The sequence below is a fragment of the Heterodontus francisci genome, chromosome 42 (genome assembly GCF_036365525.1).
Source record: "Heterodontus francisci isolate sHetFra1 chromosome 42, sHetFra1.hap1, whole genome shotgun sequence".
Taxonomy (NCBI): Eukaryota; Metazoa; Chordata; class Chondrichthyes; order Heterodontiformes; family Heterodontidae; genus Heterodontus; species Heterodontus francisci.
The window spans coordinates 16,259,060-16,271,852 of NC_090412.1; the positions used below are offsets into that span (position 1 = coordinate 16,259,060).

Here is a 12,793-nt window from a genome sequence, read left to right on the forward strand (position 1 = left end):
TATTTTTCAGCAGAACAGAGAGAGAGCTGGGGATGTATGTGCACAAATCTTTGAAGGTGGCAGGGCAGGTTGAGAAAGTGGTTAAAAAGGCATAGGGGATCCTGGACTTTACAAATAGAGCATAGAGTACAAAAGCAAGGAAGTTATGATGAACCTTTATAAAACTCTGGTTCAGCCTCAACTGGAGTATTGTCTCCAATTTTGGGCATCTCAGTTTAGGAGGATGTGAAGGCTTTTGAGAGGGTGCAGAAAAGATTTATGAGAATGGTTCCAGCAATGAGGGACTTCAGTTATGTGGCTAGATTGGAGGAGCTGGGGCTGTTTTTAGAGAAGAGGAGATTTGATAGTATTCAAGTCATGATGGGTCTAGGTAGAGTAGGTAGAGAGAAAACTTCCCAATGGCAGAAGGGTCGAAAATCAGACGACACCAATTTAAGGTGATTGGCAAAAGAACCAAAGGTGATGTGAGGAAAACCTTTTTTCTTTAAACGCAGCGTGTGGTTAGGATCTGGAATGCGCTGCCTGACAGTGTGGTGGAGGCAGATTCAATCATGGCTTTCAAAAGGGAAATACTAAGCCCCTGAAGAGAAAACAAAAATTACAGGACTACAAGGGCAGGGGAGTGGGACTAGCCGAGCTGCTCTTGCAGAGGCCCGCGCTGACACAACAAGCCAAATGGCCTCCTTCTGTGCTTTAACTATTCTATGATATTATTCCATGATTTTATTCTATGATTCTAAGAAAAATAAAATTTCAAAATCCTCTTGTGGTGTGAAAGACAGAATAGGAACTGTCCTATATTTCTGGGCACCGCAGGCCAATTTCCTTCCTTCAGTCTGTCCTGTATAAAATCACTCTTTCTAGGCAGAGCACAAGCACAGCTGCCACTTTAAGTCATGCTTTGTGTGAGCAAAGGAAAAGCTGAGTGCGAGTCGCCAATTACAGTGGGCCAAACGTAGAGATGCCTGAAGTTACACAATGGAATCTATAGTTCTAAAGCATGTCCTGGGCAGAAGTTACTTTAAGTGTGAACACATATTTTCAAACTGGGGTAATAAAAGCAAAACACTGCAGATGCCGGAAATCTGAAATAAAAACAAAAATGCTGGAAATACTCAGCAGGTCTGGCAGCATCTGTGGAGAGAGAAGCAGAGTTAATGTTTCAGGTCTGTGACCTTCTGTTCAGTTATTCTCTGTGACCCTCTGTCCTATCAACACCATCCCTTTTGTTATCTTCTGCCCCACCCCCACTTTATTTGCTTAAAACCTACTATATTTCTAACCTTTGCCAGTTCTGATGAAAGGTCACAAACCTGAAACATTAACTCTGCTTCTCTCTCCACAGATGCTGCCAGACCTGCTGAGCATTTCCAGCACTTTTGTTTTTATTTTAAAACTGGGGATTGAGTTTGGCAAACTGAGTGACCCCTAACTGTACATTTGAAGTACTTTTAACCCAAACTTTCCCATCTTACCAATGTCCAAAATAGGGCAATGACAAAGAGTTCTAACAAACGTAACAATCAAAAGCAATACTTTCAATGTGAAAACAGTCAAGATAAATCTCGACTTCAAATACTTCCATTTATAAATATTAACAGAATACACACTATAGCCACTATTAACAAGATATCTAACTAAGATAAATAACTATGAAATCTTGTCCTTGAACATTTTAATAACTACCATAAGACTACATGACAAAAATATGGTTAGCACACATTTTGATTTAATTATCTGTCTCTACAGTAATGTCTTCCACATTTAGGTTACGATTCCTTGGTATTTTTTCCATTATTGCCAAAAGGTTTACGTGAGGTTAGTAAGTAGGGAAAAACAAAACATATTCAGAGTATTCATTAAAACTAAATGCTTTTAACAGCAGGTAATTTATATTTGCTTAATGTAATTTAGCTCATGATTATAACTGAAAAGAAATGCTGAGCTAATCTTTTCCATATTGACCAAGTTAAAAGCTGCACAGCACCGAGTACAGTAACGACAGTCTGGGAGACATTAAACTTAAGTTCTGTAATATTTTGTACATTAGAATAGTTTGAGCAAAAAATGAGGCAAAAGTGAGGTACCATTAGACTCCTGTAAATTGCTCTCCAGCTAATTTTAAGTTTTTCATTACTTACGGATTTTAGATTATTTTCCATAATGTGCCAATTCGGCTCCATAACCTCAAACATCATGTAGTACTGAATGTTCTGCACAAAATTCAGCATTCGCTGTCTCAAGGTGAAAGCTGCCGCAAACCTAAAGGATAAAGCAATATTCATGGTGAACTTCTGGAATCTGAACCATTAAAACCCAATGGATAGAATCTGCAGGCTAGGGACAAAAAGGTGACAAGCTAAGAAGATTGATTCTTTCCGTAACTTCCTCACGATATAATTGGTTACACGATTTATGTACCAATTTTTGTTTCAAGTTAAAATGGTTTTCCCCCATTTTTTTTCTCATAAGAAAGCCCAGAGTCAAATATCCTTGTAAAAAAAAGTTACCCGAAACTAGAACATCTAAGTGGAATGAATTTTGGCTCAGTGGTAACTTTCCCACTTGAGTCAGAAGACTACAGGTTTGGGCCCCACTTCAGACAATGTCGGCAAGATCTCTGAATACTGAGCTAACATCCGGCGGGAGACACGCTTTTGATGGGAGTGGAGTGACTCCACGCCGGCAAGCAGGGGACCAGAGCTCCAGCATCCAAATACTGGATTGATATCCACATGGCACTTCTGTCCAATGAGAATGGCAACATGTGGCAACATCTCCCCCCACCACCCCTACTTTGTATCCAGCCAGTTTGCCTAGTAGAGAGTTGAGTCTGACTAACAAGCTGCCCATTTATAAAGGGACTTTGTATAGGGAACGGTTGACACGTGCTGTTTGACAAGGAAGAGAATAAGAGTATGACATTCAAGTTATCAATGAAAACAAATGTCATCAATTCAGAATTCATGCCTTCACAAAAGTGCAGTGTTGCAGTCCAGCCTTTAAAAGGTTAAAATGCTTTTGAGGAAAATATATTTTGCATATTGGGCTTGAAATATCTGTAACAGTGTTTGAATACAGAGTAATTCACATCATGAATACATATTTCTACATTGTGACTAACTTCAACTTAGAAATAATTGAATAAACATGGTTAGCATTAAGAACAACTGTAGGCAATAATATCTCAAAACAAAAAAGACAGCATGACAGCTTAAATTGAATATTCGTCCAATTATAGGTCTCAAAAGAATTCTCAGACATTTTCTTGGGTTTCGCCCCATCTGCCGCCATAATTATGGCAACTGATTGGTTGAACCCAAGGAAATTTCCACTTGTGTGATATGAAGTTTGAGCCACACCTTATATTCTGTGCAGATGGCTTTGATGGAGCTCATTAAATATTTTGGGCGGATAATGCCACAAGGTTTCTCAATTTACAGAAAACATCTGCTCAATGGAATTCTCGCGTAAGAACTGCAATTTTTAAGGTTGGTTTCAATCAGCTACAGTGCATTTATATTATTCAAATTTGCTATCTATCAATTCACATAATATTTAAACAAAATGGTCAAAAAAACTCAAACAGCATTTTGATAAGTAAATCTATATCTCTTTATAATCTTACCCATGCTCTTCTAACAAGCTAAATCTACTATTTTACATTTTCCATATTATAGATAAGTGCATTTTAAAGGACAGTTTTGTCATGATAAAAGCATTATTGCTCAGAGTATTCACTGATCATGTGAGCCCATACCCTAATTTTGTGCATGTTACACAAATTGCAAGTCCATTAGATCTGTGAAGTAAACTGAAATGATGCTGTACTCACTTAATACTGTTTATTTGTAAAGTTCCACTGGCAGAAAACTGGCAATGTAGCATAATTCAAAAGGATCTGAACATTGGGAAATTGGATTATGAATCAGCATGCCCACAGACAGAGGCTCACAGCTCTTGGAAATATACTGCTCTTGTCGCAAAGCTATAATGCAGGAAACATTGAGAATGCATGGTACAATTTTTAAATATATTGTATATCATTGTTCTAAAACATCATACCTACCATTTAGCAGAATGTAATGAATACTGTTTTGCAACTTTATTACTGATCCACACATTGCACAGCTGCCGTTCCACATGTTTACAGTAAAACATATGTCTGAAGAGCATTTGATACCTAGTCAAAGCTTTCCTATTGAGAATAAATAAACGGATAGTGAGCTGACAGAAATACAACTCTAGAACTAGAAATAAGATCTTTATTGGCAACATTCATTGAAACAAATACATAAAGCCTCTTTTGCACAGAAGTTTGGAATACATCTATAGCCTTGTGTTTTCAAGATGTAAGCATATAACTTTACACTGCAGTAAATTTGCAACCCCAACAAAACACATAACTAAACACTTCATTCTGTCAAGTTATTTTTGCTAATGCTATCTAGCATTTTGCCACACAAAGTAATTTTATGCAAGGTTGGAGAAATCACCTATGGTTTAATAGACCATAATAATGGCCCTCTTCAGCATTTATTGTGAAAGCATCCGAATTTGACACAAGTTAAAATTATGCTATTATTTACTATTAAAAAGTTATTTATAACTGTCTGTACTTAACATTTTAAGATTACACAAGTGTGAGCTTCCTCATTCTTTGAATATAGTTCATTTTCCATGTACAAAATCAATACTCTACCAAACAACAGGAGAAAAAAAAAGGAAACTTGGGTATTTTCCCCTTTAAGAAATTCACTCGCAGCATTTAAGGGCCATTTTGGCTTCAATACCATCATATATAGGAGCCTAGTACTGAGCTACACTGTGACCAAAAGCAGCAGCACAGCAATAATGTTTCGAAGTCAAAAGCACAAAAACATGACAAGCAACTACAAGCTGCACATGCCCGAGAACAGAATTGAAGGCAAGAAAGGCAGTCTTTATAAGGAGACTCAATTGGATTCAAGGCATGAGGGGACTGTCACATACTTATTTCATGTAATGTAACGTAACATTCTTCCTCACTCATTCATTTATCCTCCACCCAACAAGTCAATTATGCCCAACATATAAAACAAAATCTTGAAGGTAGGAAACTGAAACATTGAGGCTAGCTTGGAGCAGAGCACTTGTCAGCTTGATCAGTCAGATCAAGACAATAATGCTTAATGAAAATAAGTTCATCATTCCAAATGGATACCTTGCAGATAGCAAGAAGGGAAGCTTTCCATATATTAATCAGACCTCAATTAAAATAATTTCTAACTTTCTCTTTGGTTCTTGACCAAGAACAAATGACAAATAAATTCTGCCTCCATAACTGTCACAACATTTCAAAAGGAGTTCAATATTTGAAGCACTTTGAGAAGCTTGAGACACAAGAAAGGTGCTATATGATTTTTTCAATCCGATTTCCCAATCGCTGCTTTGTGTTAGAATTTACTTATGGTTTTTGCTACAAGCAAAATGCAAGACTCCCTAGACTGTTGCTGTTCTTAATTTTTAATTTCAGTATAAAGGATTAGTGAACCTTGTGCATTGGTGCAGATCCACTATTTGATATTAAGTTAAAGCAGTCAAGACATTTTAAATCAGAAATTTCAAATCCTACAAAAACAAATCTGTGAAATACATCAAATACAAGTTTATTTAGTAAGAGACTCAAATTCTAGATAGGCATTTACTGCCAAACTTCCCAGGTACCTTTAATGACCCTGAATTCCATTGAGTATCTGCCAACTGAATTTCCTGCCAGACAGATGATTGCTGGCATATGAATTCTCAGTGAGCCGGGTGACAGATCCTGCCTGGAAATCAGTCAGAAAGCTGAAATGTCACAGCATAATGTGCTGCGGTCAAAAAAAATCCCGGCAACAGATTGCGAATCTTTTCCACTGATATCATGGTTTTATAAAAAATGATTTAAGTTGTTAATAAAATATATAAATACCACTGCAATGAAAACTTTCAGACTAGCTTCAATGCTACTTCATGGTCAATATGATAAATTAAAGAATTTTTGATTTATCAAGATCTGTGCTAACCTAAATCTGAAATGGTCTATACTTTCTTTTTAACAAAATCTAAAATGGCTGCTCAGAGATGCTTTATCTGGCTTTCCGATCATGTAATTCCTATATCTAGATGTGGATTGGGTTGTTTTTTTGGGAACAGGTTTCACAATATTGTGGTTTCAGACACTTAAATGTTAAGTCAGCTAACTTTCCAGACAATCTGTGTTTACCTTCCCATTAGCAGTGGAGTCTATGATATTATAGTCTAATCTTAGAAAAAGAATCTACAATATTGTCATCTATCAAAATAGCATAAGTACTTGTATCACAATTGACTGACAGTATTATAATCAAAACAAAATTCATGCTTTAAAACAAGTGGATCCTGCTTTTGGGTTTTCAAAAGTTGCTCAACTGCAGAGCTGCTGAGAATTCTGCTCACCTGTTTAAATCCCACATTCTACCTGAAACAGGAGTCGATTATCCCGAGAGATTATAAGAGCAACCAGTTCTTTAAGTGGATATTCTAATTGTATGTATTGTCAATTATTCCTTGTGCTGTGTAGCATATGTCTAATATCTTTATCTTGTGAATTATTTAAATATAAACAAATTTGATTAGTCATTTTCGCATGCGCAAATCTGACTGAACATATATTTTCCATTAAGTAGACTATGGACACATTAGAAATCCTATTTAAAGTCCAGTGTGTGGTTTACTGTAATCAATACTAATGGTTCTGAGACGGAATACATCGTCTCTACAAGGAAGTGGGAGGGGGTGGGGGGGGGGGGGGAAAGGTACAGATTCCAGAATGTAACAAGTGAATCAATTATGGAATCTAAAATCAGGTTGTGACAATGTGAAGACTCTGCACAAATCAGGCAATACAAGACACACTGAAGGAGGACTGGCAATACTGTGCTTAACCCCATTCCTTTCTCAAACATTAGAACTCTTCACTATTGTATGCTCCCTTATTTAATAGCCCATTTAAGAATTGACAGTGAGCCAAACCAGACAAATTCAAGTGACACCCAGCTTTGGGCCTTGAACTTGAAACTATCTGTTGGTAAACTTTTTAAGTTATTCATGCAATATTATATGAAACATTAGGCTTAAAGTAATTCATGCAACATTCTCAGTAATAGCCTTAACTGTTTTGGTCCACTTCAGATTAATCTTTTTAATCAGCAATACTAGATTTTCTTTTGCACTTTTATTCACTCACACCGGATTTCCTCGGCAGTGTAAACAAAAAAGGAAATTGTATCTGTAGAGTCCCTCATCAGATCTTCAAGATGTGCCGAATCACTTTTAAATCAGTGGATTACCTGTCAGCTGTAATCAGTTCTTATGTGGGAATATGTAGCAATCAATTTGTGCGTTGTAGCATCCCATGAAAAGCTGAGCAATGATTTTACTTCTGTGTAGTTTTGGCTGAGCTAGAAATGTTGGATATGACACCTGAAGAATTTCCTGCTCTCCTATGAACATTGGTATGGGATATTTTATGTCCACTTGAGTAGACAGATAAGGCCTCTATTGAATGCACCAGCTGAAAGATGACACCTCCACCACACAGCACTTCCTCAGTAATGCACTACATTGTCAGCTTAGATTTTGTGCACAAGTCTATAGTGAGTCTTGAACCTACAACCCTGGATCCAAGGCAAAACAGTTACAAATTGAGTAAAACTGATATTCATCTCAGCTAGTAAACAGCATTTCTTCTGTACAGCTGCAGTGATCAGACATATTTGTGTCCCAATCAAATAAAGCTAAATGAGGAGAGCTTTGCTGGTAGGCTTGCATGCTGCATTGTAGCTAGACATGACCAATTACCTATTTATAATCAACGAAAGTGGCCATTTCACAACATAATCAAAGGAGAAAGCTTCCAGGCCACTAAGAGCAATCTCTGTTGGATCTGCATTGATGATGGCCTTTTCCTGTTTGGTTTCAATCGCCAGAACCCGTAGGAGCTGAGTGATGAGATCATGTGGCATAAGATTAATCTGCAGAAGAATAAAATTATTACTTAGTTTAATTTACCAGATCCAAAGTGGCATCATTAACGCAATGAATTGGCAGAGGAAGCCATTTAGGATTTTGGTGAATGCAACAGTTTAGTAATATAGTTTTAGTCATAGTTTTAACAGATTTAAGACTACTCAATGAATACGTGCTTTGGAAAGGTACATAAGTACAACAGATCTTAAATATCTAGGCAGATACATAAAAAACGTAGACATTTAATTTCTTCTTTGTTTACAACACAATCTTTAAACAGGTGATCATAGCGCGAGAAAGTTTTTTTTTTGAGTTCCAGAAAGCCCAGAAAGATGAGAAATTTGTAGGAAAGCAGTCAGTTGGGAGTTTGGAATTGTTTGCGGAGGGAGGGAATAAATTAACTGTTACTTCAATCAGTTAATTTCTTACAGTAGCAAATCACAGAAACAGGTCATTCAACCTATTAATTTGGTACTGTTTTTCTCCATGAGTCACGTCTGCTCACTTTCTTCAGGGTTCCTTCTTTTTTCAAGCAACTAAGTTTCTTAAAATAATTTATGGGCTCTGGTTTGTGGCAAAGAATTCTACATTCTAATCAACCCCTATGTAAAGATGTTTTCCTAATCCATCCCCTTTAATTCTTGTTGCAACTATCTTAAATTGATGCTGTCTCCAACCAATAGAAACAATTCATTACTATTTACCTCATCACGACCCTTCATAATATCAAAAAAAATCTATTACGTCATCCCTTAACTTTCTCAGCTCTAGTGAAAAATATCCTAGCTTCTCAAGTTTTTCTTCAGAACTGTATCTCCTCATCCCTGGTAATATGCTAGATAATTTACACTGCTCTTTTCCAATGCCCTGCCTACAGGGGAGGCGGTGGCATAGTGGTAATGTCACTGGACTAGTAATCCAGAGGCCCAGGCTGGTACTCTGGGGACATGGGTTCGAATTCCACTACGACAGATGGCGAAATTCGAATTCAATTAATAAATCTGGAATTAAAAAGCTAGTCTAATGGTGACCATGAAACCATTGTCGATTGTTGTAAAAACCCATCTGGTTCACGAATGTCCTTTAGGGAGGAAAATCTGCTGTCCTACATGTGACTCCAGACCCACAGCAGTGTGGTTGATTCTTAACTGCCCTCTGAAATGGCCTGGCAAGCTGCTCAGTTCAAGGGCAATTGGAGATGGGCAATAAGTGCTGCCTGAGCCAGCGACGCCCACATCCTACAAACCAATAAAAAAAAAATGGGGTGTCAAACTGTACACAACACTCCAACAATGGCTTAACGTCTTGTATAAGATCAACATCATCATCTTACTTTTGCATTCTGTGCATCTAGATGAAAAAAAATCAAGAATTCTATTTCCTTTTGTGGCTTTATTTCTTTGTGTTTCATCATTAAATGCCTGTGTACCTACACATCCAGGTCCCTCTGCTGCTCTTCTCCATTTAAAATCGTACCATTTCAGGTGCATTTCCTTCCGCTATTCTTATTTCCGAAATGTATTCCTTAGCACTTTTTAAACATTGAACTGCATCTGTCACATATCTGCTTATTTCGCTAGACCATGTCCTCCCTGCAGTTTTACACAATCCTCATCCCAACTTGCCATAGACTCTTGTTTGGTATCAGCAAATATCAATATTGCTCTTGATTCCTACGTCCAAATTGTTTACCTAAGAACTAAGTGGATCCAATACCCCTGTGGAATACAGCTTCCAATATTTCCAGTCAGTGAAACTTACTTTTATCCCAACAATTTGCTTTCTGCCCTAAATATGGAAACAAATGCTAAGCCCTGTACAAGGTGAATTCCAATGTATTCCTTACATTAATTGTGGCAATGTATCACCTGATCTTCCCAGTTACTAATCCATAACCTTAAGGTATGCTTGAGTGTGGAATCTGAATTTCTAATAACACAGGACTTAAGTCAGAGAACTAACAATCATTCTTACATGGACCTGTTGCATGAGAGACAGGATAACCTCCAGTGTTAGTTTCTTGTTGGGGGCAAAGCCAAGATCAAGGAGTAAAGCAAAACCTATTTTATCGAGTTCAATGATCAATATAGCTGAGCCTGCTCTGTAATCAATTGTCCTTCTTGCCTTCCCAGTCATGCACTATTACCTAGGTAGGAGGATGGAGTGTCAGTAGAAAACAGATGCGAGAGTTTTATCACTGGTTTTTCTGTCGGAGGGGAAGGGTTGTGGGGGTTAAGCAGGTTAATTACTGGGTATAAAAGGGGTTTGGCATAAATAGCTTGCTAACATTGAATATAATTCTGGTACATAGGCCTTCAAAACTGTTAAAGCAGTCAACCCTACTATCGCCTATTCTAATGTAGAACTTACTCAGATACACACAATACAATGGTTTCAATATTCCCTAAATGCATGTCAAGTGAATAACAGCAATAGTTTGTTTTTGGCACAGAAATTAGACAGCACTGTTCAAAAGGTTAAAATTGTTATAAGATTCGGCTTATAATCCTGCCGAGCACACTGTTAATGGAGCTTTATTCTGAACTCATCACAGTTAAACTTTTTTCCATGACCGTTACATTTACAGGAGTTATTTTAAACCCAAGGTTCCATTAATTATGTTCCAACACACCTTCAAATCATCTTTAAATGGGTCAGTGTTGGCAGTGCTCATTCTCAGTGCCAGCTCCAGCAGGGCTTCCAGTCTGGTGGGAATTATGTCATCTACTGACTTTTTTAATTCCTCTTCTGTAAGGTCCATGAAGTGGACAAAGAAATCTCCTTGGTCCATCAGGAAGTAGTGTTTTATTGACCTGGAGAAATAATAATTGACACAGCAAGCATTTTACTGAAGAACCATATTGATGAATGCATGCTGTTTTTATAGTGCAATACAGCATAATGATAATTAACAAGCATAAAGCCTGACTAAGGACGACTTAAAATACATTTGGAAGCAATTTACCCAGTCTTATTATGTTAGCATAGAACACGTAATGAAATACAGCTTTTGACAATGTGCACTAGAATTAATTTGCATCAAAACTTCTTCAGCAATATCCTCTACCAGACAACAGGTCACAATCAAAAGGGCTTCCAAACAGATTAGGCATCATTAGAACAGAGACAGAATGGGTTACACCACCAATCATCACACTGCTAAATTCAGTTAACTAAGTGCAACATCAGAAACCTGTCTGAGATAATAAGACACAATCAATTTTCATGTCTCAAATTCAGACTAATACTACAGAAACAAGTTAATAACGTGTAGTGCTTTTAAGCATTGCATTTTAACAATATCTACCTATTAAATGCCTGAACTTCCAAAGGTTTCTCCTTTTAAAACAAATTTTAACTTTTTTATGTATGAATATGAGCATAGGGCATGAGGACATTTATATGGCTTGAAAAATATATTACTATAATCTGTTCTACTTGTAACAGTCTCGTTTAGCATGGAAACTTTTTTGGGACGTTTAGTTCTCAAACCACATTACTCTTCTTAGAGGATGCTAATGTTGCTCTAATTGGACAGTTAATACCGACCAACATGATACCTTTCATCAATCATGACATTTTGCTGAGGTAACAGTCTCATGATAATAATCTGCAGGGCTACGGACCAAATGCTATAAGGTGGTATTAGAATAGGTGTATTGTTTTTTGGCTGGCACAGACACGATGGGCCAAGTAGCCTCTTTCTGTGTCTTAAATTTTCTATGATTCTGTTCGATGAACAAACACCGCCCATCGAACGTTTAAACCGCCTTTGACAAAAAGCCTATCAATAGCACTTGGCCGAGCAGAACAACAGGCTTTTATTTAGAAGGGAAGTGGCTTTCCAATGTTAAAGCTTCAAGAACACACCAATGTTATTCTTCATATTATAAAAAATAAATCTAATACTTTAACTTGCATTTGGTATACGCAGTTAAGGATTGCTATATTGGAGAAGTCATAAAACAGATTGCTGGCTATAGTGGACAAAAGAATGCTGCACCACTCAGTCATAAAGGGATTCTACTAATACATCTAACTTACAGCGTAAACGTGAAATCAGAAATTTTGTGAAGTTCTTACTGTATAAACTTCATATTCACGCTTAGTGGTTCAAGAGGAATATTTATTGGTATTTAATACATTTTTAACACAAATCTGTATGATGATAATAAAGAAGCCCAGATGTATGGATCATGTTACCAAGAACCAACATTTGGATTGCATACAAGCCACAGGGATTTGTCAAATAGTTCTCCCACCTCCCTGAAAAAAGTCACCCCATCAAATGAAGAATGGTATTCACCAGGCTGTCTCAGCCGAAAACAGAATGTATTCCATAGTTATATTGTTTGGGTGGAGTTCCAATTGTAACTTTACTTAAAAACAAAAACTGATTTTTTAAAAAGTGTCAAATTTGATTATGTGGAACAAAAGACATGACAGTGAGTTTTAATTCTGTGCAATAGTTGAACCCATATTTTGTAAAGTTTTTTTTCTGGCCTTATTAATTAAATCACAGAGCAAAAACTTCAACCCTGCATCCTTGACTCTAATGAACCACAACCTGTTGAGAGAGAAAACTGGTCCAGTGAAATGTTTCTTTATCCCCCATAAAAGCCATTTTTGAGTCGGTGACTACTCATTTCTGAGTAAACATCCCTTCTATATTCTTAAAAGGTTACACAGATACTAATGATACAAGTTGATCCCCATCAGGGAACTATGAAATGCACAATTAATTCCATTCGTGGGAATAACA

The 12,793-nt window shown here is 37.0% G+C and overlaps 1 protein-coding gene across 1 annotated transcript in view; it reads right to left on the minus strand.

Moving 5' to 3' along the window:
• The window catches only part of tubgcp2 (tubulin gamma complex component 2), a 41,227-nt gene that overhangs the window by 9,416 nt on the left and 19,018 nt on the right, over positions 1 to 12,793 (minus strand). Inside the window, exons 11-14 of the mRNA XM_068020638.1 lie at positions 10,664 to 10,844; positions 7,864 to 8,036; positions 4,070 to 4,198; positions 2,142 to 2,262 (exon numbers count right to left, since the gene is read on the minus strand). Coding sequence (XP_067876739.1) covers positions 2,142 to 2,262; positions 4,070 to 4,198; positions 7,864 to 8,036; positions 10,664 to 10,844 — 604 coding nt within the window. The remainder of the gene's footprint in view (positions 1 to 2,141; positions 2,263 to 4,069; positions 4,199 to 7,863; positions 8,037 to 10,663; positions 10,845 to 12,793) is intronic.